This window comes from Mustela nigripes, chromosome 8, assembly GCF_022355385.1.
Source record: "Mustela nigripes isolate SB6536 chromosome 8, MUSNIG.SB6536, whole genome shotgun sequence".
Classification (NCBI taxonomy): domain Eukaryota; kingdom Metazoa; phylum Chordata; class Mammalia; order Carnivora; family Mustelidae; genus Mustela; species Mustela nigripes.
The window spans coordinates 64,526,777-64,554,749 of record NC_081564.1 but is presented as its reverse complement, the minus strand read 5'-3'; the positions used below and the strand labels follow the sequence as shown (position 1 = coordinate 64,554,749).

At 39.2% G+C, this 27,973-nt stretch overlaps 1 protein-coding gene across 3 annotated transcripts in view; it reads right to left on the bottom strand.

Annotated features, from left to right (window-relative positions):
• Nucleotides 1-1,332: 1,332 nt before the first annotated feature.
• Nucleotides 1,333-27,973, bottom strand: part of ARK2N (arkadia (RNF111) N-terminal like PKA signaling regulator 2N) — an 88,101-nt gene continuing 61,460 nt past the window's right edge. For 2 of the 3 annotated variants that reach the window (XM_059409588.1, XM_059409587.1), the window contains exons 3-5: nucleotides 22,809-22,991; nucleotides 10,928-11,054; nucleotides 1,333-1,918 (exon numbers count right to left, since the gene is read on the bottom strand). In XM_059409588.1, coding sequence (XP_059265571.1) covers nucleotides 1,729-1,918; nucleotides 10,928-11,054; nucleotides 22,809-22,991 — 500 coding nt within the window. In that variant the 3' untranslated portion in view covers nucleotides 1,333-1,728. The remainder of the gene's footprint in view (nucleotides 1,919-10,927; nucleotides 11,055-22,808; nucleotides 22,992-27,973) is intronic. The other variant, XM_059409590.1, reaches the window with a different exon arrangement.

The following is a 27,973-nucleotide window of genomic DNA, read 5'->3' as shown; positions in this document are numbered from 1 at the left end:
CCCCATTTGTCTTGGCGGCCCCACCACAGCTACCCTGCCTTATGCAGGACAGACATCGGGACATGTGTGTCCACTGAATGAAATCTGAAATGGTAGTTCTCATGCTCTTATAAGGAAGGGCCCCCAAGACATTTGTGGAGGGAAGCAAAGGGCTACAGCAATGTTATATGGCAAATATGGAAACAAACAAAAAAAAAAGCAAACACCCCATTTGTCTTGGCGGCCCCACCACAGCTACCCTGCCTTATGCAGGACAGACATCGGGACATGTGTGTCCACTGAATGAAATCTGAAATGGTAGTTCTCATGCTCTTATAAGGAAGGGCCCCCAAGACATTTGTGGAGGGAAGCAAAGGGCTACAGCAATGTTATATGGCAAATATGGAAACAAACAAAAAAAAAAGCAAACAAAAACCAAAAACCACGGAAAAACTAAAGATGAGGTCTTCTTAGCCAATAGTACTTCACTCCTCCCTGTGCACAGTACATAGTGTTCTAACTAGGTATTGCTTGTAAAAGAATTCACTAGTAACTACAACATGTTATAGGAAAAAAGGTAGTAACTAATGCCACAGAACTCCAACACTGGCATTTCCTAAATTCCCTGAAGCTCCTACTACCCTTTGCTTAGTTAGAGACTGTAAAACCTACAGTGTCATTTATGTGCTTTGCATCTGGTTTTTTATGGTGCATTTTTATTTTTCCACTTTTAGATGGTAGAGGAGAAAAATACCCAAATACAGTATCAGGTCTATTTCAGCTCGAGTGTTAAACAATTGTTGTACCTCCTGTCTGGAGAGACCAGCTGTGAAAGAAGGCACAGTCTTCTCAGACTTGTAAGTGCCCACAGTCTTAGAGGTGAACACAACTTTTCATATTCTACCTAAGTAGTAGGTTTCTGTGTTCTCCCATTATTTGAACAAACCAGGAAAAAAAAGTTGATGGAGAGAGACTTTCCTACTGATCTCTCAATACTCTCCTCACATGCCCAGAAAACCTCATGGTGGGTATCTATCTGAAATGCCTCTGCCCCAAAAGCAGACATTTTCCAAAGAGTTATGAATTATTGCAACAAGGAGACCAACTAAGTCACCTTAGCAGTATTTATAAACACAAAGGGCCATATCAATTATTTGTGTTGTGGGAAGTCAGCCAGGAGCAAAGTCAGGAAAGAAGGTAGAAGACTTAAGCTAAAAGAAAAGTAATACTTCTGTCTTCTATTTTTAAGGACAGGTTTTCAAATGCACATGCCCTACTAGGTGCCAAGAAGGACCTGACTAAATGTGTGCAAATGCCCTAAGGTAGGAGTGCCAATGGGTGGGCTGACAGTGGTCAAGTCTAGATATTAATTTTATTACACAGAAAAATAAATACAAGATTCAAAACTGAAATCCATTTCACTTAGTAATTAAAATATTATTCTAGGAGGAAGAATTTCCTAAGATCAAAAGTCACCAAGTAAAATGAAGCTGTCTAATAAATTCATCATTCTCATATTCCTACTGAGGGAAAGAAGAAATTCTTTTCTCTGTGCTAAGTTATTTTCCTAAGTGACTTCTTTAAAAAAAAAAAAAAAAGTGAGGTGGGGGCAATTTTCCATGAGTTTCGATTATACAAATGCCACGAACAGCTTCTGAGGCTGAAGCTATGACAATGAACTTCCATGTCACAAAGAGGAGGAGGAGGAAGTAGAAGGGAACAGTGCAGAGGAAACACAGTGACATTGTATTACAGTAGGTATTTACGTCTGCTATCCTCATCCAAGGTAAGATCAACAACTTCCGCAGGTGAAGCCCAAGTCTGCTGGGGAGTCACAGCAGTCCATGATTGTGTTTGCCGGGTGCTGACATACTGCGTGCCAGAACCGTGCTTCCATGAGGAGACACTCTGAATCACACCTCCTCGAGGATGAACACACCTGCAATTGAGATGAAAAGCGTAAGCATGGTTAATCCCACCACAGGAAAAATAAGGCAATATAGCTCTAGCAGCACCAATCGAAACTTTCACAAACATAAGCCTACTGCATGAGTTCATGAAACTCACAGCCAATATCCCTCCCTTCTTCCCTCTAGTGTCTCCCTCCTCTCTCAATTTAGCCTAAAAACAGACAAGAGTCTTATCTCAGAAACTCCTGAGTTATGTCTAGATTTGTTACTGAAATGGACAGATAACATAATGTTTCTCTCAACACAATTAAACTTCTGGGGTCTTCAGAACAGGGCAGAATATAAATCCAGTGCAAAATTAAGATACCTAAACAACCTTATCTAACCAAATGAAAACAGTAGGAAATACAGGTACAAGCTATTCTCCCAAATATGTTCTGTTCCATACTGGGAATAATACCTTCCAAGACAGTAGCAGTAATACCCTTCTACAGACTGGATTTCTTGAAGTCTGTAAGTACTAGGTCATGCATAAAGGATCAATTTCCCTTATCCTGAAGGTCACAACAGAACACCTGACTCATGCATCTGAACTGCCTATGTGTTTTAGTTGAGGGAAAGTAACAAGGCTGAAGTGCTCAGTTAAGGTCTTCTAAAAGTATTTTATCAGAGGCACAGAACTGCCTTGGTGATAAATCTCACCAAGAGTTCAACGGAAGGAAACTGCTTCTGAAACACTGACATAATGAATTCCACATTCCAATCAAATGATAGAACTGTGAGCCTCCCCGATGAATCACTGAGTGATTCTGGATTCGGATGAGAGGAAGGTAGGCCGCTCAAGCTTTCGTTGCTACTTTTATCCTCATTCCTAAATTTCTGACCAGATCCTATGTAATATATGTGAAAGTGGCAGCTGGCAGGATTCTAGTCACATAAACTATTATAGTGGGTCCCGAGTAGCTGCTCTAACAGGCTGTGTACAATAAGTGGTGCTGGATCATTGGAGAATTCCAGCTTTGACCCACTGTTACCTACACTACCAGAAGCAAAAGAACATTAGGGTAACAATGGACAAGATTTAGTTGCAAAACTACTGAAGGACTCTTATGATCCTGCAAAGACTCCTTGCTCCTACAAAGGCAGCCTGAAAATTACTCCCTTACCAAGAGAGGTGCCAAAAAAACAGATCCCCCACGGCCAGAGCAAGGGGCAGAACACAGATTTGTTACCATACCAGAAGCCCATTATCTTTACAGAATGGGCTAAGTAGCTATTAACCCAGAAGCTACTATGTTTTCAAAGATTAGTGAGTGAAAAGCACTAAAATGTGAGACATAAAGTCCAAAGGCTAATCCAGATCTGTCCAATCCATTAAGTATACTCAGATGAAATGATCTTATAATCACAGAAAATGTCAGCCAAAGGAGTCCATTCAGCATTTACAGAAATGGTTCTGATGACTGATGGCACTAGCATACTGAGTTTCTTAAGCAGTCTCACCTCATTAAACAATCCCAACAAATGTCAAAGTTACAATCCACACTCAACCGAAAGGGAAACTGACGATTATAGTGATTACATGATTTGCCCGGAGTCACAATGCTTGAAGGCTGTGGGCCATGGAGCTTCAAGCCAGGTCTGATCCTGAGTCCTGGCTTTTCACATCAGGTTGTTGCTTTACAAATGTGTGTATTAAATTAGGTAAGGCAAAACACAGTGAGTACAAAGCAAAGTGCAAAAATAGGCCCAGATTAACAATTTAAAAATACAAAGGTCTTCAAAAATTCAAAAGCTCATCTGTATAAGTACTAATTAAAGGAGGCTAGAACTTAGCAGAATTCAGAGAATGAATGGCTACAGAGAGAATCAGTGTAATCTTTGGCAGAATTCCCAGAAATATCTCCAAAATAAAAGAGTTATTTAGTCCCAACTGTTACTCTGCACTGCTCCCTAAGTAATGGTACAAGGGAGTGGCTTAAAAAGGATCTGATCCAGGGGCTCCTGGGTGGCTCAGTCAGTTAAGCGTCTGACTCTTGGTTTCAGCTCAGGTCATGATCTCAGGGTTGTGAAACTGAGCCCAGGGTCGGGCTCCCATTTTAGAGAACAGTCTGCTTGAGAGTTTCTCTCTCCCTCTGCCTTTCCCACCCCATGCTTACTTTTGCTCTCTTGAGTGCGTTCTCTCACTAAAATAAATAAATGAATCCTTAAAAAATAAAATAAAAGGGACTGGATCCATAATGTTCATTTTACTGAAGAGAAAACCAAAGCCAAAAGACAACTGCCCAGGGTCTTAAGCAAGTTAAGCACCGGACCCCAAAAATAGTCTCCATCAGAGAGTTCATTTTCCACTAAGTATGCCTTCCTCAGACAGCACCTAACGCAGTATACTCCGTCTGACTGTAAGGAGCAGGGCCCCTGGGAATCATTCAATAAACAGCAAAGCAGATTCTAGAATACACTCAAGAATAGGAGAGTGAGAGGTATAAAGACAATATACACCACTGCGGAATGATGGACACAGAGAAGAGAATAAGGAGGTAAGGCACTTCTTCAACTATCTGAATTAGCTGGCTGCTGTAGTTATGTTACAAATGATTCCAGTTACTGGAAACCAACTCGGACTACTTTATTTATTAATTTTTTATTTTTGTATTTATTTGACAAAGAAAGAGAGATCACAAGTAGGTGGAGAGGCAGGCAGAGGGAGAGGGGGAAGCAGTCTCCCTGCTGAGCAGAGAGCCCGATTCGGGGCTCAATCCCAGGACCCTGAGATCATGACCTGAGCAGAAGGCAGAGGCTTTAACCCATTGAGCCACCCAGGCACTCCAACTCAGACTACTTTAAGCAAAAAAGCAAATTTGATGGAAAGACACTTGAGCACCTCAAAGAACCTAAGGATGATAGAATAACTAGTCTCATTCATTTGACTCAAGCCTCAACCCTCTCAGTCTGTTTCTCTCATTTCAAAATTTTAGATTCTCTGGATTGTATGATGATCCCATCTTCTGTCAAAAGCTTTCTGGGCTCCTATTTAACTGCAATGGAAGGTCAATTCCCAAAGAATGGAGAATCACCATGGGAGAAGGTGGCTACTCCACCATGTGCAGAGATCTTGAGAACAACCTACCAACCATTAATCAGTTTATGGAGGGAAGTTTTAGATGATCATTACTACACCACAAGTATAGCTTCGGTTACCAAATGGTATAAACTGCCTTTTAAATGTTCAAGCAACTGCTGGGCTATCTGTCAGGAATATTAAAGAGTAGTACTCTAAGACAACTTCTAAGGTTAGTGTTGACTTTAAGATTTTTAATAATATAGGCAAAATTCTCCTTTTAGAAGTCAGGCTAGTGGTCACAGGAAGGCACAATGGTGGGAAGGTTGAAAATGCAAGATGGCACAAGAGGGACTTCTGTTTCTTGATCAGAGCGCTAGTTACCAGTGTCGGCAATTTGCAAAAACTAAAGTGTACACTTTCGACTTCACTGTGTGTGTTATATGCCAGTAAAACATTCAAGAAATCTATGATTTAATGACCTCAACCATCTTGAACAAAATGGTAGCTAAGAGATGGATGAGGCCTGAACAAGGCTTTTACCACATCCTTTTTAAGTACGAGGCAAAAAGACTCAAGCTGATAAACAAGAGTGCTGGAGAAACCTTTCCACTGTTTTATAAGATGGCATATGTTATAGATCAACTTATACCAGATAGGGAGGGAAAAAATTTCAGGAGGAAAAGGCACCAGTACAACTGTTATCAGCCCTATAGAGAAGGATGTAAGAGGCTCAAATTTCTGGTAAGGCTACAAACATAAAATACAGTTTCATGGATTACCACAAATCCGTTTTCTGTATGATGAAAGACCTGATGTAGAAACACACACAGCTGCTTTTTAATTGCTCCAATCCAATTCTAATGCGGATACAGGCTGTGCTTTCACAAAGCCATTTGATCTGTGTATGATGGGCAACAGGCACAAAACATAACCTAAAGTCATATTTTGAGTAAATGCTTTGAGAAAATGCTTAGGACTCACTTCCCGCCGCCCAAACAAAACAAAACAAAACAAACAAACAAACAAAAAAACCTACTTGATAAATAATAAGTTTTGACAGAATAATTTCCTGCTCTTCATATACTGAAACCAATAAAGGATTGACTTCAGAGTGGAAAAGAAAAAACACAGAAAGAGGGCAGGCTCTGATGGTCAGCTTTTGATACAGTTAACTTACTATCCTAAGAAAACAACATTAAACATTAATCATTTTTGCTCTCATTTACAAAACATGAACATGACCTCTTAGATAACATTCCTACTTATTTTTCCTAACTGAAGATGAAATTAATCCTTGGCTTCAGGGAAATGCCTATCTGTATAGCTCCCTTGTTTTTTTAAGGTTCATGTTTGCAACTGGTTCTAGGAAGCAGTCAGTCTTAAATGCAGAAGGCTTCTAGCATCAGTTCTTCTATTGAGGGAGGGATGAAACAACATTAAGACAAATGACCACAGGACCAAAGACTACAGTGAAATGAGTTAAGGGTTTGATTATTTCCCAAAGCTTCATAGGACAGGTACCAAAGAAACTGTTAAGAGTTCCATAACAGAAAGGTCTGTTCTACATGCACTCATCTTCTTAGGGCAATTACCAATGAGGCCAGTAGAAGAAAAGGAAAAAGGACCAAGGATAAAGAAAAATACTGGCAGAGGACCATAAGTTAAAACTTCTGACAAAATTAAAGGAACAGAGGAACTAAAGTGCTGGAAAAATCTCTATCTCATTGGCAAAGAATATCTTGTAAAAATGGACTGTCCCAAAATTAACATTTAGAAATGATAACATTTAGGTAACAATAGGAGTTAATCACAACAACACAAGACAGCCATAAAAGATGCATTCAAACCATTAGTTCAGAAGGCATGCTTTCTAGTCTATGAATAGAAGAAACACAGAAACTAAAAGAACATTTCAAAATCTACATTTAAAGAGCCGGGAAAGATATTAACGTACAAGAAGAGAAAAACTGTTAAAAAAAAAAAAAAAGACACATCGTAAGTAGAACTACTGAGTCCACGTGAAATAAAATGCTTCCAATATGGAAAACTGGCAACGCAATTCAAGTAGAGCAACCACAATCGCAAAGAGAATAACTCAAGAACCGAGTCTGAGTTTTTCAAAACTCTCAAAAAGCCCACAGCAAGGTAGAATGTCAAAAGAAAAAACAAGAAAGGGACAACTAAATCCAAACAAAACATCTATGCATGCAAATCAAATTAGAAAAGATGTGGATCAAAACCTAAAACCTTTTTTTCCAAGCGATAACCCTGCCAGAAGCCCATCAATACTTCATAACTGCAACCCTAGACCTGTAAAAGAAATAAATTCCGTATGAGATACAGGAACCAAAGCAGTAACTCCAAAGCAGCCAACAAGAAAGCTTCTCCCCACACCTGCTTCTCAGATTTTTAATCTCAAATGTTTGAAAGATTGTCAGGCTTCCTCTTAAAAAAGTACTGGAAAAATGTTCAGAAAGACAGAAGAGCCAGCGAGATTCTATTCAGTCCTAGGCACAAAAAGCAAAATAAAGGATCCCCTCAGAATGACACAGGAGTCAGTTCAAAATACTCCAACAAAACTTGCCAACTGTACATTCTATCAGATGGGTAGTATTCACCATCACTGAGATTTCATAATCAGTTTGTCACTTTTAAGAGAGCATTTCCACCGGATTCAACCCAAAGGATCAGAATAAAACACATACTGATGATTGAGAGCCTGCAAGGAAAAACTCCTTGAAAGTAACATTATGGCATGTTATTTACAATATAGGCAGTCACTTGACTTAGTTCAAGAGTGGAACAGACAAGTCTATAGAGTAAAATGACAATATGGATAAAAGACCTATTAAGTATTGACACCAGTATACTAACGTGGGGGTGAGTGCGTGAGTGCGTGTGTGTGTGTGCGTGAGTGTGTGTGTGTGTGTTGGGTAAGAACTTACAATTTAAATTTCCAAGTTTCAATGGAAATATAAGGATAATTTTAACTCCAGATACCAAAATACTCGTAGTAAAAAAGAAGCTAAAGAGTTTATGATGGAAGAAAAGTTGAACAAAGAAGCCAAGAAGAAAGGTGGCTCACTTTGTAACACTTGTAGGCAGAAGTAAACATTAAAGAAGGGAGATGTGATAGAAGTTAATAGAGAACTGGGCCAAGTAATGTCTCAGGGACAAAGAGATCAGGTAAGCAACACAGGTTATTACCTGCTCTTTGCTACTTCAGTAGGAACACATGACTAACAGTGAATTAAAACATGAATGTAACTCAAGAGGAAGTTGGTGAATGGATAATGTGTTCCTGGCAAAACTGAAAATAATTTACCTCTATCGATTTGTTAATAGGCAAGACAAGGTTTATAGTAGGGATTTAAAAGGATAATCTTCTGTATTTTAAGGAACAATGGTGAAATAAATAATGGCAAATACATGCTAAAGTAAAGGAAAAAATCAAAAGCTCTACCCTGTCATCTGAGGCATAAGTCAGCATGCAGGGAACAGGTCAAAAAAGAGAACAGGAAAAAGTTCTTGATTAAGGCAAAGAAAAAAAGGAAAAAGAAGGAGATTAAGGAAAGACTGAAAAATGAAAACTCTTTCCCACCAGAACATGGGAAATAACCATTGAAAACAGGAAAGGATAAAGGAAGCAGCCATACAGACAGACATACAGCATAAAAACAGGAAAGAAGAGGAAGCGTTTAGGTCTGATAACATCTGAGAACTGGCCATTTTTGGGGAGAAGACATGCTAAACAATGACTTAACTCTACATCCTTAACGTCCCAACAGGTATGACCTGAAAAATGCTCTCAGAAACTAGGATCGGGGCGCTTGGGTGGCTCAGTCAGTTGAGCATCGCCTTTGGCTCAGGTCGTGATCCCAGGGTCCTGAGAAGGGGCCCCACATGGGGGTCCCTGCTCAGTGAGGAGCCTGCTTCTTCTCTCCACCCTGCTCCTGCTCTCTCTCCCTATCTCTGTCTCATTTTCAGATAAATAGATAAAATCTTTTTAAAAGAAAAAAGGAAAGGAAATTAGGACTAGTTCTCATGAAGACAAATGTAGCCTCAATTTACACACATATATACTTTGCCTACGTTCTCCACTCTTAAGTTTGCCTTTTATATACATGACAGAATAAATCCTGGTTAATGTTTTACATCTAACAAAAGAGTAAAATCAGATCTAAAAGCCAGGTAATGGGGCACCTGGGTGGCTCAGTGAGTTAAAGCCTTTGCCTTCGGCTCAGGTCATGGTCCCAGGGTCCTGGGATGGAGCCCTGTATTGGGCTCCCTGCTCAGCGGGTAGCCTGCTTCCTCCTCTCTCTCTCTCTTTGCCTGCCTCTCTGCCTACTTGTGATCTCTGTCAAATAAATAAATAATATCTTTAAAAAGAAAAATAAATAAAATAAAAGCCAGGTAATGTAGATATTCTGTCAATACCTACTTGGGGCAATCAGGAAATCACAACTTATCTCTTGTGGCCCAGGAGAAAAACTGTTTGCTAATATAGAATACACATTTTTTAAAGTTTAAATTTTTGTTCTTTATACATATGTGTGCTAAATGTTCCTCAAGAGTACCTCTGAGAGAGCTATAACTAATTCTTAGGAACAGTATCTTAAAGGAAGAGTCAGCACATTTTTTCCTACAAAGGGGTAGATGGTAAATATTTTGGGCTTTGAGGTCTCTAAGGCATCTGTTGAAACTTATCAACATTGTCACTGGAGCCACAGACAATATACACATGAACAAATATGGCTCCATTCCTATAAGATTTTATTTATGGATAAATGTGTTTTATTTGAATTTCTTTTCAAATAATTTCCACATGTCACAAAACATTATTCTTCTTTTGATCCCCCCTCCTCTGACCCTTAAACATTTATAAATGTAAACCAGTCTGAGCTCAAGGTCCATATAAAAACAGGCAGCGGAACAGATTTAACCCACTGGCTACCGTTTGCTCATGAAGAATGATAAATTTCAAAACTTTTCATAATACTACACAAAACTGATGTCTTCTGGCTTTTTTAAATACTAACACAGGACTGCTTGAGTCACATGAACTTCACTAGAAATCTATTACATTAGGAACAAATTGAAGTAACTCAAGTTTTAAAGAAAGACAAGGAGAGTTGCTTTAGGAAACAAGCAATAGAGGTATGATGTCTGATGTACATTTCCCAATTGCTTGCTCCCAATATATTTCCAGATAAAGTGAAGGGCAAGAAAATATGAATGATAGGGGAGAAAGCAGGGTGATACTTATGCCATAAGAGAAAAATCTGTCAAGCTATCTGGACATTTGCTAAAAATAAAGAGGAAACCAGTTCTAATTCACATACCTGTATGGTTGAGAAGTTCTTGATGAAATAATATGCAACACATACTGAAGTTCATATCATGTCTAATCAAAAGGCATTCTTTAAGCCAAAGGAAGCGGAGAGATAGTTCCCACCGTTCATGCCAGCCATGCCATGAGGACTACCATTTTCTTTTCACTTGGCTTCAGGTTAAAATCAAATTCACATTTAAAATATCAGAATGCGGGGTGCCTGGGTAGCTCAGTGGGTTAAGCCTCTGCCTTTAGCTCAGGTCATGATCTCAGGGTCCTGGGATCGAGCCCTGCATGGGGGGTGGGGGGGGGGGTCTTTGCTCAGCATGGAGACTGCTTCCCCCTCCCTCTCTGCCTACTTGGGATCTCTCTGTCAAATAAATAAATAAAATCTTAAAAAAAAAAAAAAATCAGAATGCGGGGTGCCTGCGTGGCTCAGTTAGGCTCTGCCTTCAGCTCAGGTCACGATCCCGGGCTCCTGGGATTGAGCCCCTCATCAGGCTCCCTGCTCAGCAGAGCCTACTGCTCCCTCTCCTTCTGCCTACTTATGCTCTCTATCTCTCTGTTAGATAAATAAATAAAATCTTCTTAAAAGATAAATGAGTAAAATAAAATATCAGAATGCTCCACTTAATATCCTACCTTGCATGTTCCTGAACTCCCACAATCTCCACTTCACTATCTGAAGAGGCAATATTAATTTCTTCATTGAGAGGTGCATTGCCAGCTGATGTCTTGTCACTTGTTAGGAATCCTGGATCCAAATGACCTGAGAGAGAAGGGGGAAAAAATAAGCTCTACAGTTTGACTTCTCACAAGCAGCATAAAAAACTCACTGACAGATTTCCCATCAAGGTTTAATCACAGAAACAGTATTGCTGTACAAGAGCTCACCAGAGCAAAACTGTCACGTCTCTTGCTCTCTATTCCTCAGGAAGAAAAAAAAAAAAAACTTTGAGTACTTTAGTAAATAGGTATATATAAACTGTGATAATACTCTATTATATTTTATTCCACAATGTTTTTTGCATTTAACTTCTGTCTGCTTTTAAATGACCTGTATAACGGGTTTGTCACCACCTAGAGGGCAATGGGGTTCTCTACCGCTTAACGGTGAATTTTAATAGAACATAATTCTAACCCAGAAATGTTCAAAGGCATAAATGGAATAAATAACAGAAATTCTCATTAGTATCATATTTGTACTGGAATGCTTTATGAAGGATTTAACAATTTTCCTTAAATTTTTAACAATTTTAGCAGTCTTTCTCAAAAGGAATGTAGAGTTCACAAAATCTAAACTCAAAACCACATCTAAAAGGAAAGACTAGAGGCAGATCACAGTTTTTGCTTTGAGCAACTGAAACAGAACCTACACGTTGCTGACAGTTCTTGTTAGACAGAAAGAAACCACATACTGTGGGAAAAACACAACAATTTGTGGCACTGGGGCATGTAAGAACTTTTTCACCAGGGGCTTCACAAAGTTATCTATTACATGGTACAGTAAAACACACTCTCCAACTCACCAAAAACATGAGCTTCAAGGAACTCTCTCAGTCATGGCTAAGAGCACAACAGCAAAGTACAGAGCAATATAAACAATTCTAACAAGAATTTAAAAATCTAAAATAATTCAGCCTACGTACCCAGTTCTTAACTGTTCTGGCTTTTATGAAATTTAGAATATCTAGGAATTATGAAATAAACCAAGTTGCAACAGACACAAATTTCCAATTATTCAATTAGAGGGTATTTTTATTTAAATGTATTGTCATCTGACACATGTCTCCACATTTAAAAAAAAAATCCTTGGTGACACCGCATATAGACTAAACCACGATCAGTAAGATTTTAAACATACAACTCTCCCTTCCCCCCCTCACCCCTTCACATCACTCACTCCAATGTTTGTCACTCAGAAACCTTGTACTTTCGTATTCTTGCGAACTTTTAGTATAACCCTTTTGGAAAGTTATAGATAGTCCCAAAGCAAAAGACTTCTAATTTTTATACTCTCTGACCCTGCAGTCCCATCTCTGAGAATTTAGCCTAAGGGAAAAAACTTTAAATAAGCAAAATGCAATGATGTCCAAAGATAGTGACTACCACAGAAACTTGGAGAAGTATATGGATAATACACAAAGTGTCACACAGGACAGTATCAAAATACTTTGGTGCTGGATGAAAGCTGGTAAAAAGCAATCAAGTTTGAAACAACTGTGGGCCTTTTTTTTTTTTTTTAAACAATTCTTTAATTTTTTTCTTTAGTTGACTATGATGCATATGAGAAAACAGAAGACCACAAAGCTTAAAATGGCTTCCAGATACAACTGGAGATCGAGATTGTATTACAGTCTGCAAGGGCTTAACTTTCTGCATTAAAGAACAGCAGAAATAGGATTCTAAAAATTGGCCGTGGGTAAATAACTTTCAACCCTACAAGCATATGAAAGGAGGCATTCACCAGACAAAACCTAGTTTTGTTAAATATGGGGGTGCTTGCTTAAATGAGGAGTATGCATAGTTAAGTCTTGATTTGGTTAACTCAGGTTCTTGCTCTGACCCCAGTATCTTGCCTGTGGCCAAGTGCTTTGTCCAATTTCCACTTCAATGTTGAAGTTACAACTATTTTCACACACACTGTTCCTACTGCACTGCTAGGAAGGACTATAAATTGATAGTCTTTTTTCAAACCTTCAACTTGTCCATATTCAATCCTTTGAGCAGCCTTGCTTTGTGCAACTATAACAATTTACCTCATCTATTTGTTCCTAAATAAATAAGTACTTGTTTATGAGAGGCTATGCACTAGGTGCTAGGAATATTACGGAGAACAAAGGACATATACAGTATCTACCCTCAATGAGCTCATGATACACTCAGGGATTATAAAAAGCAGTCCATTATACTATGGCTTGAAAATTGCTCTGTTATAGGGACACCTGGGTGGCTCAGTCGGTTAAGCAGCTGCCTTCGGCTCAGGTCAAGATCCCGAGAGTCCTGAGATCGAGTCCCACAGCAGACTTCCAGCTCAGTGGGGAGCCTGCTTCTCTCTCTCTCTCTTTCCCTCTGCCCCTCCCTCTGCTCATGCTTTTTCTCACATTCTCTGTCTCAAATAAATAAATAAAATCTTTTTTTAAAAAAACTGCTCTGTTATAGAAGGTGTGTGTTTAAAGACACAGACATGGGAATAATCAAGGATGCAGAGGTCTTAGGGAAGAGTAGGCACAGGTGAGGGAAGTAGCAATAAGGAACACCATGTTGCCCTGTAGGGTATAAACGTTCAGCGAAATGTGGGGTAATGTAGTAAAAACAGTAATGGGAAATGAAACTGGCGAAGTCAGCAGAACTCAGATGGTAAAGAGTCTGGACTTGACTGTGAGAGGCAGGAAACCACTGAAGAATGTAAGCAGTGACATGATCTGGTTTTCCATTATAAAAAATTTCCTTTTGGAGTATACAAATGGAACTACTATCAGGGAAAGGAATATGAAAGGCAAGAAAACCAGTTAGACTGCTATAATGACTACGGCTGAACTAGTAAAGGAACAAAAGAGGGGGGATACTCTGTGTACGTATATATACAGAAGGGCTAGTAATGCTGGGAATCAGGCAAATCAACAAATTTAGTAAAAAAAATAATAGCTAGGCTTCTGCTTTAGGTAACTGGATAGAGTCACAGCACCCTTCCAAGCACCAATGAACAGATGAAGGTGGTTGCTCAGGACATGACACTGGCAGGCCTCTGAGATGTCCAACAGGCAGCTGGGGGTACTGTTCTAAAGCTCAGGTCAGAGGTTGAGGGAGGAAATAAGAGTCCTTGGCAGTAAGTGGGAAGGTAAAAGGCAGCAGAGGAGCGAAGGATGTCTAGAACAGAAGCCTGACAAATGCCAGTAATTAAGGATGGGCAGATGAAGGGGAGTTCACCAAGTTAAGTAAGAGGTAGGAAGAAAATCTTAAAATATGAAGCCAGGACACCATGGAATGAGCATTTCTAGGAAGAAATGCTTATCGGTGCCTAAGAGAGAGATCCAATGAGAAGAGGGACTAGATATAGTCCACTGGAATCAGCATATGATGACCATACTTATGCCTTAGCAAGAAGAGCCTCAGAGGAGTGACAGGGCTAAAGCCAAGGCAGCAAAGCAAGCTGAAGAATAAGGGCAGGGAACGAAGTACAGACACATTTAAAACAGTTTGGCTAGAAAGAAAAAGGCAATAGGACAGTACTGAGAAAGGAAAAATGGGCTTGAGGGAGAGAGGTGTGTGTGTGTATGAAGAACTTTAAAAGATGGGAGAGACCCAGCCATATCTGGAAAAAAGGCCGAGAAGAAACAGGCGCGATGGCAGAAGGCTGAGGCAATGTTCATCCGTGAAGAATGCAGCAAGGCCACGTGCGGTGCACAGGTGTGGTGGGTGGCGGGGTGGGGGTTCAGAAACGTGAAGGAGCCACTAAGAAGACAGAACTGCCTAAGGAAGGAGAGGATCTGCTGGGCAGCACTGAGAGCCAGGTGGGCTGCAGATCAGGAAGCTAACTCAACCCTCAATTCTGCCTAGCGGAATTTGATTTTCTCCAGCTATGCTAAGCAGTGTGATCCAGGTTCCAAGTGTGGGCCCAGGGATCAGATTTTGCCAGCTGGGTCCAATAGGAAAGCCCGCTCTACAGGAGCTGGGGATATGGCCCACGAGAGCTGGGCTTGAACATGCTGGAGCAGGGAAGAAGAGACACCCGCACGGAGCTGGCAAAGGGCCGGGTGATGGTCAGTGAGGCAGAAGAACAGTATAAGGGAAGTAACAGCACAAGAGTGTACAGGAGCTCCTGTGGAAAAGGAGAAAGCAAGAGGAACAGGTAGGAGGAAAACCAATCATTATGAGAAGTAAAACATTGTAATTCCATCCTCCTGGCCACCCACAAACACAAGCCTCTGGGAGCCAGCCACCGCTCTCCCGTCTCGTCCTCTGCTCCACTGTTACTCTCCTCTGCTCTAGCCACCCACTTCTTACCTTCCTACAACTTTTCCACTGCCCTCTGGAATGCCAGATCCACGGAAAACTGCACTGAACTTTTCACCTCCCTGTGGAAACCTGAATCTCTGGAAAATGCCATCTACCCTGCAGTCCTTGGAAACTGCTCCTACACCTCAGTTGGGGGACCAGAATCACTTACGAATATGGCCCTCCATCCTGCACAAGAGCACCTGCCGCCCCCCTTCTAGAGCACTTCCAAGTACAAACTACGGGACAGTTTCACCCCTCCATGGAACATTCCTGGCACTGGGCTTAGTTTCTCTCCTTCCACTTTAAGTCCTGCTACCATGATTCCTTATTACTCTATGAGCGCTCGTTATTTATGGGGACATAAATACTCCCTAAGGAGCTGAGCCTCAAGAGGCACTTCACACTCCCTGTAGTAGACTCGAAGCAAGGGGCTCAGCCCTTACCATCTTAAAAATACACAAGATAACTGAATTAAACCAAACTAAAAAGGCAGGTTGTAGGAATCATGGTTGCTATAACTAAACTATTCCTCCTTGATTTCTCGTATCTTCTAAACAGTAATTAGGAAAACATGACAAGACTATGACACCATTAGTTCTTAGTATCTCTGTGCCCAGTTCTATCTCCATTCTATCTCCATAGTTCTAATTTTTTTTATTTTTTTGAGGGCAGCCTGCAGTTCTAATTTATAATTCCAACTTATGAAATGTTCTCAGTCAACAGTACTTCTGAATAACCAATCTTCACTGATTAGGCCCCTCATCCTGACCCTGTCACCTACAGAACCACATTTCAGATCTGGAAATATCACTTTGCCTTTCTTTGTTTAAAGAAAGGGGAAGAAGAAAAAAATAATAAAGAGGAAGAAATAAAAAATTACTATGCTACTTTTGCTCACAATTTTACTATTGTATCTTAAGAAAAATAAGGTAACTACCATCAATATTTAAGATTCTTCTAACTTTAGTCATCCATTATGGATCCAGACACTAATAATTTACAAACCACCTTCACATTATTACATCAATTCAAACCATTTTGGTAGCATGATTTGGGCCATAAAAATTGTAATCCCACGCTGCTGGCATTTATAGAACTTGTGTGATGTTCTAAAACTGCTCACTTAAAATCAGGGTCTGCTCATGTAGCTAGTGTCTTTACTCTTTAGTCTAAATATCAGTATAAAATGAAATAAGGGACACTGAGGTTAAGTGATGGGGGCTAAAGACAAATTTCCCGGTGAATGTTAACTCTAGACCATTGGTTGCGAGAGTTTTGCCACATTTCTTGTCAGAGCCATCGGATAAAATGTGCCACTCAGATAACAAGTCAGCTACGACCCCACCAATTTTATGGGACGCCATGTTCTATAAGAGACACCAAGGCTTTCTCCAAGAGCCAGGAACATATTCCCTCTTCAGTCTATTTCAGAGCCCGAGCAATTAGTCCTTTTCTTTCAAGATAACCCTTTCAGTATGTCATACATTCCTTCGGGAGCTCCTGTGCACAGCTTCACCTTCTCTGGCCTTTGTGCCATCCTCCACTGTCATCCCTCCAACCTATGACCTCACAGGAATCCAATGACACAGCAATGGCCAAAGCATACACAAAACTGAGTCTCAAAGATGCTGTGGAGTTTTCAAATACTGTCAATGGCAATAATCTTTCCTGTTCCAGGGCAAGAATAAGTCCTGTAGAAAAAGTGTAAATACCACAATTACGATATAGTAAACTGAAAATAAATCAGAGGACTTATATTTAACTATTGGGGCAGCTGGCTGTCTCTGGGTAGCTCTTTGGAAAGATAACTTCTTTCACTCTCTAAGAACATTCTAAATTTTTGTTCTCCCACTGAACACCTTTTCAATATACATGTCAGAAAGAAAAGAGCATAAAAAAGTAAACTAAATTATCATGGCACATTTTCTTTTTGTCTTCAAAAGAAATAATGTAGCTACTTTTTAAATCATAAATCTACTGGTAAGAACTAGTCCAAAGCCGATTTGCACCACATTAAAGGAAATTATTATATATAGGATGTCAGCAATGTTTTAGGTATAAAAAAGTGTAACATCTCAATTCATTATTCATTTAGCTTGAAAACAAGTGAATTATGACCTTGTATTTAGTTTTTTCAGTAAGAATGTGAAAAACAACTTTACAAAGCAGGGGAAGGGAAGGTCAGAAAACCAAAAATTTTACAGTTCATAAGAACCAGGTAAAAACAATCGAAACCTGACCAAATCTGATCTCCTTCACAGAACTGATACACACTTCAAAGTGCTATTAATAGAAACATGGCCATTCTGGTCTGATTATAAAAAGCCCTAGGCTAAGAACAGGAAAACCAAGATTTGTTTCTCTGCCCTATAACTAGCGTTCTGGACAAATCAAGACCATCATCCCTATTTTAAGGATGGGAACATGCTCATAGGCTACCTTCTTGACAAGAAGGCTGATGGAAAAAACGTGTTTCTCATAAGTTTTAATTTCCTGGACCGGTGGGGAGACACTATAAATAAATTTAGTTTACCACAATTATAAGTCTTCCTTACAAAAGTACTTCAGATTCCTGCTTGTCTTAGCCTCATCCACATTTATGTTTACAGTGAGCTACTACTAGCAATAAGTAAAAATTAAGTCATAATCCTATTTACTGATACCGTTTCTTCAAGATGTCCAACACAAGAGTTACCTGGTAGTGATTACAAAAAACGATTTTTCAGACCCCATGCCACATCTACTTACAGAATCCTCGGGGAGAAATTTAGGATTCTGAATTTTTATAAGCACCCTAGGTAATTCTTATGCTCAGGCCAAGTATAGGAAATTCCTATGGTGAGAGCAACTCATTCCAGGACAGAACAGTAAATTAGAAATTCACTGATTAGGTCCATTAAGCACTTCCTTACTCAACCCACTTCAGCATAAATACATTAATATAACGCTGGCCAGCATTCCTGAGGTCTTACTTTGTGCTATATTTTGTACAGTATAGACATTATTTCACCTAACGGGAAGGACAACCTTTTGGGATGGATACTAATTTTACCCTGGTTTGCAGATAGGAAAAACTGAGGCTTTATGTAATTTATATGAGTCCAGACAGTATGTAAGTGGCTGCTAGCTCAAACCAGGATTTGTTGGCAGCAGGCTATCATCTACTACACTGTTCAATTCTAGCATCAAGAAAGGAAAAGTAGAGGCACCTGGATGGCTCAACAGTTAAGCATCTGCCTTCAGTTCAGGATCCCAGGGTCCTAGGATCAACCCCGCCTGCATCAGGCTCCCTGCTTAGTGGAGAGCCTGCTTCTCCCTCTCCCTCTGCTGCTCCCCGCCCCTCGCCCCCTCCCACCCCGCATCGCTTATGCTCTGTCTCCCTCTTTGTTAAATAAATAAATAAAATCTTTTTTTTAAAAAAGGGAGAAGTAAACACATGGCAAGAGTTAAAATGGAAAGCTTAAGTCTTCTGCTGACCAGTGGCTTTCCAATTTTAATTCTTTTCCTTGATTAAAACTAAAACTGAAGAGTAAAAACTCTTTTCCATAAACAAACATCATCTAGGGCACCTGGGTGGCTAGTGGGTTAAGCATCTGCCTTTGGTTCAGGTCATGATCCCAGCACCCTGGTATAGAGCCCCACATCAGGATCCCTGCTCAGCTAGGAGTCTGCTTTTCTCTCTCCCACCCCCGTTCTCCCTGCTCATTCTCTCCTTCTCTCTCAAATAAATAAAATCTTAAAAAAAAAAAAATTTTTTTCATTGTCTTATTGCCTGGAAAAACAGGCAAGGTACTCGGCAAGGTTCTTTATCTCCAAAGAATACATACAGCACCCTAAATGTAGTGGAGCTGCACACCTGGTCTGAGATGCTGCTCTTGATTAACCCCTGAATAGTCTGTTCAGTGATAGGGTTCTTATTTTGCTGGGAGAGAGAGGAGAACAACTCAAGATTAACCATTAGAACATTTATCTTAAGGGGTGCTTGAGTGGTTCAGTCAGTTAAACATCTGCCTTTGGCTCAGGTCCTAATCCAAACACCTCAGACTCCCTGCTCAGTGGGGAGCCTGCCTCTCCTTCTCCCTCTGCCACTCCCCGGACTCATTCTCTCCTTCTCTCCTCCTCTCTCCCCCTGAAATAAATAAAATCTGAAAAATAAAATAAATCTTTTTAAAAAATTATCTTAAACTCAAACCGTAAGAATGGCCATCTCATTGATGCTAATAGTTCAATCTCTAAACTATAAACTGGCAAGCAAGCATGAATTCTGTTAACATTTTGTGGCACTGAAAGTATATTCAAAATTTATGAGATGGGCTCCCACTAAGACAATTAAATCAAGACCAGAGTGTATTAAGTTTTATTACTCATATACCTGCACTGTCAGATTTAGAAAAGAAGACTTTGAGCCAATATATGGCTTCTTAAGAAACTGTGTTGAGGATATGTTGAACAGTGATGATATTTAAAAATCTACACACAATACATAACCCAATACACACATATGTTCTCTCTATATTATATCCTAGAGAAATTAATCACATACATGTACCAAGAGACATGTACAATAAATGTTAAAGGTGCCATCATCTGGAACAGCATCCTAAATGTCCAATAGAGAATGATTAAATCAACTGCGATAGATACAGTGAATACTAAATAGCAGTGAAAAATGAATGAACTAGAGCTACACTTAACAAGAACAAAACAAAGTGTTGAAAAAAGCAGTTACAAATCATTGCCTTCAATACAATATCAATTAGTATTAAAATATGCTTGATTACAGGTACATAACAAATGCAGTAAAAATATAAAGAAACACACAGGAATACCAAACATCAAATATCCAATTCAAGACAGCTTTGGAAAGAAGAGGAGAAAAGGGGAACAGAGTTGAAGCCATGGGTGTTTTCCTTACATATTTTGTAATGTTTCATTTCTTAAGAATGGTGGTTCTTAAGAAGGTACCGGAGTAATATATTCTTTAAAACTTTGTGTGACTGAAATTAAAAAAAAAAAATCAAAAATAGAATTAAGTAAACAAAGGCTAGTGATGTTTTAAACAATCAAGGTAACAATTACTTGAATCTTAAAATGTGATACTACCCCCAACACTGGTAACTTTAAGGATACTTTAAAACCCTACAACTTTGCACTTGAATTATCTGAAACTGCTGGGTTTGTTATAGGTCAAAAAGTCAAATATTAACAATTTCATATGGCTCAAACTAATATTAAAATTCTTCACATGAAAAACAAAACAAAAAGTAATCACTCATGTTTACCCCCAAGACTTTACTACACAGTGATCTACATTTAACAGCAAGACTAAAAATCAGGGAAATAAAAGTGAAGTAGAATGCATCACTAGTCAACAGGAAGAAAATGAAGATAACCTATCCAGTGTATAGAACAAATTGTGTAACTTAGAAATACACATTGCACAAAATGTGGTCAAACTACTCTCCTTTGATACAAAATATTACTGCCTAATTTTTTAAAGTACTTATATATATTAATAAATCCTTAAAAGATCCTTGTTGGGGGGGCACCTGGGTGGCTCAGTGGGTTAAAGCCTCTGCCTTCGGCTCAGGTCATGATCCCAGGGTCCTGGGGTCAAGGCCCACATCAGGATCTCTGCCCAGCAGGGAGCCTGCTTCTCCCTCTCTATCTGCCTGCCTCTCTGCCTACTTGTGATTTCTCTCTTTAAAAAAAAAAAAAAAAATAGGGGCGCCTGGGTGGCTCAGTGGGTTGGGCCGCTGCCTTCGGCTCGGGTCGTGATCTCAGGGTCCTGGGATCGAGTCCCGCATCGGGCTCTCTGCTCAGCAGGGAGCCTGCTTCCTCCTCTCTCTCTCTGCCTCTCTGCCTACTTGTGATCTCTCTGTGTCAAATAAATAAAAAAATAAAATCTTTAAAAAAAATTAAAAATAAAAAATAAAGATCCTTGTTGTGGGGCGCCTGGTGGCTCAGTAGGTCAAAGCCTCTGTCTTCTGCTCAGGTCATGATCCCAGGGTCCTGGGATCAAGCCCTGCTTCAGGGCTCTCTGCTCTGCAGAAAGCCTGCTTCCTCCCCTCTCTCTGCCTGCCTCTCTGCCTACTTGTGATATCTGTCAAATAAATAAATAAAATCTTAAAAAAAAAAAAAAAAAAAAAACCTTGTTGGGCAAAGCAAGTATTTATACATATAAAAATTGAAGTCCAGAGGAGAAACACCTTGACCAAGGTCAAATAGACAGTTAGCAGTAAAAACACATTTAAAACTAAAGTCAGGTCCTGCTCCAAAACTAACTACAATCAATTAAGCAGAAACTCAACAGGTAAGAGTCTTTTATTTTGTTCCAACCAAACATTATGGAAGATTTAAGGGCAATGATCTGTGGAGCTCTGTCTCCTTTTCTATTTCTTAGCAATTTCAATATAAAAAGTTCTAAACCCACTATTATTTTTGCAAAACCCATAAACATAGTATTTTAGGTAGTGATTAAATTATAAGAGTAGCTCATAAAAGCCAATGCAATTTATAATTTAACTAGGAAACTATAACCCTCTGTAACACTAATGTAAGAAAATACACACTAAAAGTATCTCTCAATCCCCTCCCCCTCTCTTCTCAAACTGAAGTACTAGGGCTTTAAGAAAAAGGTTTAAGTGAGAAAGAATGCTGAAAAAGTGTTGAGGAACACAATTATGGAAACTTGGAGGCACTTGGCAATGTTTTCAAAAGAAATTTTTTTTTTAAAGATTTTATTTATTTATTTGACAGAGAGAGATCACAAGTGGGCAGAGAGAGGAGGGGAAGCAGGCTCCCCACCAAGCAGAGAGTCCGATGCAGGGCTCGATCTCAGGACCCTGAGTTCGTGACCTGGGCTGAAGGCAGAGGCTTAAACCACTGAGCCACCCGGGTGTCCCGAAATACTATTTTTTTTTAGTGAATAAGTATCACTCTTCAGAATCATAACATAGCCCAGATAAATTATGCAAGACAGGGAGGGAGATTTTCCTAAGATCCCCGAAGCAGAAACTGAAAGAAAGGGTTGGAAGAGATGAACTTGAGAGCTACCATAGAGAAATGACAGGGACAGGAACACCCAGAGCAGAAGAAACAGCACAGGCCTGCACAGCAGCCCCTAGCAGCCAGCTTGATCAGCTCCCTCCCCAAACTGCAAGGTAAGGTCAGGTACAGAATAAGTGAAGGAAGCCTCTGGAGAAGAGGGGTGGGGCAGAGTATTAAGGCGCCTGGGTGGTTTTTAACATATGTGAAGCATTTTTATCCCAAGAAATAGGTCTACTGCAATCTACCTATGCCTACCATTATTTCTCATTTTTGCTTCCTTCACATTAGGCAAGATGAATGACATGCTACCCACATCTCCTTTTCAGTTATAAAGGCGCCCTGGACAGTCACAGTCATCTAATGCCAGATGTCTAGTTGGCCTGCTCTCAGCGGCAGGATCACTACAAGGAAAATAGCTGCTGGGACACATGCACAGTACACCATTAGAGAGGGGGAGGGGAGGGAGACCAACCTGCCTCCGCATTCAGCTCCTCTAGAAGCCCGCTGGTCCTCCAGGTAGCTCCTGTGTCCTGGCCTCCTACAGAATTACTGTGCTCTTGAACTACTGCAGCCGCCAATAAATTGTCCACATTTACCACTTCTGGGTCAGAGCTGGTGTCAGACATATCATAATGAGCTACAACTGGAGGTCCATCTAGGGAGGAAAGAAAATGTATACTTGTATCTAACTTCCGGGGTGAAAAATACTTCTGCAACTAAGATGCAGTTGCCTTTATCTTCTTATTTCTATCTGGTCAGAAAAACTGCACTTCATATATCTAGTATTTTGTACATGAGGTGAAAGTGGAAGAGATAACCCAAGCTTATAAAGATGAGGAACACGTTTGAAAAGGAGAAAAGGAGCATTATGAAGAACGGAGGACAACAGCATACTGAAAAATACATTGAGTTCTTGTCTTAATTCTAAAGAGCAAAAGATTATGAAAAAGGGAATGACTCCACAGAGTAAAACTGATTTTTCAAAGGAAAAAAAAAAACTGATGCAAACAATTTAAACTCAATTTATAGTTTTTAAGAGAATGAATCTAGTTCTTTCTCTTAATAGCTGATAGTTAAAAGTCACTAATAGATTCAGAGAAGAAAATCAAATACATATTTTCCTATTCTAGAGAAATAAGGCCAACAATAAGAGCTCTACTTGACTATGTCCAGTAAAGCCCTTTACAAATATCAGGGATGTTACACATTTTACAACATTCTACAAAAAAGACAATACTCACAAAATCCACATTCAGGATTTTGCTTTGGATGTCTTGTTAGGGATATTTAAATTTTCTTTTCCCTGAGAAAGACAACCAGCTCACACTCCAAGCAACGATATGCAACCTTATGGGTTATTTTAGAGACAATATGAAAGTTCTTACTGGCTAGTAAGAGATCCCTTCTACCTCCAAATCACCCTAACAAGCTGAAAAAGGCAGCAGAGTTCCAGAGTAATTAAACTGAAGTGATTCATGCTAAAATAACTCAATATTCATGCTTGTAGAACAGATACATGCTTTAAAATGCTAATGCTACCCTTTTTCTAATGCAACCCCAAAAAGCAAAAATACAAATTTCATTCTATTATGAAACACATCCCTTACTCCTATCTCCATTTTAGAAGCAGCATAAATAAAGGAATGCAATTTCTCCCCCAACAGCTATTTATGAAGTACAGGCAAATTATGTCTATCGATTAAGATTTTTTAAGATCAAGACTATTTAACATTAAGCACACCTATTTTATGAAACATATGCCAATGAATCATTAAAATAGAAAACAATGAAGGATTAGTTTTAACACAGACATCCATTGTGTAAATAGTCACTGAACAAAAGATGGAACACATCTGGGGTATTTATCCCCTTAAAACAAAGCTATCAAATCACAGGTTTATGCAGCAACATTTTTAAAATTAAAAATGACCAAATAAAAGCAAATGAGTTGTTAAGCGCCACTATGTCAAGAACAGACATGTCACAAAATGAAATTCTGACGATCTTGACAATTTCAGCTGACTACTTAAAAATAATTTCCAATTCTCCCAAAAGGGTAAATCAAGTTCATAGAATTCAATAGTGTGGCCTCAGTATCAGCTGGTAATGGATTTTAGCTCAAATAGCAAAAAACTGGTTGAAGTTTGATATTTTTCTTTTCTAAAAAAGAAAAGAAAGCTCTATCATTTATGGAGTTCTCGTCAGAGTTCAAAATGATTATTATGGAATCAAGATACTGTGGATGTCCAAACTTTGGGTGCAGAAGATATGAGGGTCAAGTACAATATTGACTATTTGACCAAATGTTCTATTTTTAAAAGGGCTTTAGTTAAGTGTTGGTTTTACAAAAAATTAGTGGTTTATTTTAAAATTTGAACACTACTACCATTCACAACCTCCTGCTCACACATTCCCCTCTCCCACAACCACCAAATTGAGGCATGAGGTCAACAGTCAAGTCAAAATTGTACCACTCCTACATGTAGAATCATGCAAAGAGTATAGTTGTATATGTACATGCAGAGTTAACATCACCTACCCAATGCAATAACTTGTCTGAAAGTCTTCATCAGTAGGAAATACAAGCATAAACTTGTTATCTGGCTTCATTCTTGCATCTTCCGTATTTCCAAACAGCACACCTTATAGCTTAGCTTAAATTTAGTATTCATCATAAACAAAGACAGTAATATTTTCATATTTTAATTACACTTAAAAGTTAAAATAAATTATCAGTGTCGTTTCTCATTTCCAGTGTATCCAAAATGATGACAATACTATACAAACTTTAAGAAAGGAATGATTGCCTTTTTATCCTTCTTCCAACAACAAACCACAATTACGAATCTTGTGTTCCAAGGTCATCTTACACTTATCATTAGCAAATCAAGATTAAATAAGGCATATTAAAGCACTTAGCACCAGGGCTTGGACTTGAACCCTTAAGTATTAGCTAACTGACAGTGATAATTTGTGATATTCTTTTAAAAAGTGATTCGGTCCCGCATCGGGCTCTCTGCTCAGCAGGGAGCCTGCTTCCCTCTCTCTCTCTCTCTGCCTGCCTCTCCATCTACTTGTGATTTCTCTCTGTCAAATAAATAAATAAATAAATAAAAAAGTGATTCTTGCTACACAGAAGAATTAAGAGACAGGTAAGATCCTATAGTAATTTTATCTGCCTTTTAAAAGAAAGGCGGGGAAAAGCCACTGAGAAGAGCTAGGAAAATACAGAATATTAAAAATAGAAGCAACAACTATGCTTCCAATTTGACTCTAACAATTCACTACAGGATGGAATAAAGGAGGAGATACTGTCCTCCTTCCCACTTTATTATTCTTATTTGCTGGTAAAACAAATGCACTGCTACTAAGATTATTTTCCCTTTCAAAAATATCAAAATAGTCCCTTCAAGTAGTTACACATGGAAACAGTTCCAATTTAAAATTTAATCATTAATATAAGCACATTCATGTTAACAATATTTAAGGATTAGCCAAACTGCACAATCTCCCATCTGCTACCTTGAAGTTTGTCACAATCGTAAAACATAAATTTGTAATAAGGACTTACTAGCTTTTCTATAATCATTAAAAGTGTATCTCACAAAAAGGTAAATTTAATACAATTAACTAATAACTATTTGGTCTATGGTTAAAGTGCTGTTTCTCCCAATTGAATTATTTTTGAAATTTTTTTTTGCTGGTCATTACAATTATAAGGCAAGAAAAAATAATGTTAAGCAATCCACTGCCTTTTTAAGAATATCGATTTATCCGTTTCATGCTGGAAATAGGTTTGTACCCTCTCACTGACCTCCTAGCTATAAACACCATTCTAACTTTTCAAATAATAAAATACAAATGTGTCTGTGTCATCACACATTCCTGATACAGTGAAGTTTACACTTTTATGGACCTTAAACCTTCATACTGTTGCCATCGGTGTTTAATTTCATGAATTTGTTTCCTCAAATATGTTCTTTTTAAAAAATATGTCCTTTTAAACCTCACTGAAAGAATCTGAATCAAAAATAAAAAGAGGCGGAGCGCCTGGGTTAGCTCAGTGGGGTAAACCTCTGCCTTTGGCTCACGTCATGGTCTCAGGAGTCCTGAGATGGAGCCCAACATCAGGTTCTCTGCTCAGCAGGGAGCCTGCTTCCCCCCTCTCTCTGCCTGCCTCTCTGCCTACTTGTGCTCTCTCTGTTAAATAAATAAAATTAATCTTTTTTTAAAAATTAAATAAGTAAATAAACAGAGGCAAAACAAACCCAACATCCTTTACTATGTTTATCCCTGACAAACCCCTTTTCAAATTTGACAATCAAAAGCACAAAATTTTAAAATTATGTAAGGTAATACATAATTTACCATTCTTATTTTACAGATGAGAGACCAGAATCAATTATATTATAGTTGTTCATTGTTGAGGGAACTGGGAATATACAGGAGACTGACAATGGCACAGGAAACACAAAGATCTTTAGAAGCAAATATATAGGTTAAAAGTCCTGCCTATTACTACTAACCTATAAGACTCAGTTTCTTCACACGGTTATGGTAAGAGTTAAAGATGACGTAACAGCATAATACTGGTCCATTGGCCCATCCTTCCATTATAATTAGCACCTGCCCTACTTTATTATTTGTTTGCTTATCTTTACATGCAAATTCTGCCCTACAGAGCCTGCAAACAAGCAGCTTTGAGAAAACATCACTGCCTAGATTGGTGCCTCATTCTGGTCATAAGATTAACCCAATCTGGGGCGCCTGGGTGGCTCAGTGGGTTAAAGCCTCTGCCTTCAGCTCAGGTCATGATCCCAGGGTCCTGGGATCGAGCCCCGCATGGGGCTCTCTGCTCGGCGGGGAGCCTGCTTCCTCCTCTCTCTCTCTGCCTTCCTCTCTGCCTACTTGTGATCTCTGTCTGTCAAATAAATTAAAAAAAAAAAAAAAAAAAAAGATTAACCCAATCTAATGCAAGCTGGTACAACCACTATGGAAAACAGTATGGAGGTTCCTCAAAAAGTTGAAAATAGAGTTACCCTATGACCCAGCAATCACACTACTGGGTATTTACCCTAAAGATACAAATGTAGTGATCCAAAGGGGAAGGTGCACCCGAATGTTTATAGCAGTAATGTCCACGATAGCCAAACTATGGAAAGAACCTAGATGTCCATCAACAGATGAATGGATAAAGAAGATTGGTATATATATATATATATATATATATATATATATATATATATATATACAATGAAATTACTATGCAGCCATCAAGAGGAATGGAATCTTGCCATTTGCAATGACATGGATGGAACTAGAGGGTATTATGCTAAGGAAAGTAAGTCAATCAGAGAAAGACAATTATCATATGCTCTCTCTGATATGAGGGGATTGTAGTGGGTAGGAAGGGGAAAAAATGAAACAAGATGGGATCGGGAGGGCGCCTGGGTGGCTCAGTGGGTTAAGCCGCTGCCTTCGGCTCAGGTCATGATCTCAGGGTCCTGGGATCGAGTCCCGCATCGGGCTCTCTGCTCAGCAGGGAGCCTGCTTCCTTCTCTCTCTCTCTCTGCCTGCCTCTCAGTGTACTTGTAATTTCTCTCTGTCAAATAAATAAATAAAATCTTTAAAAAAAAA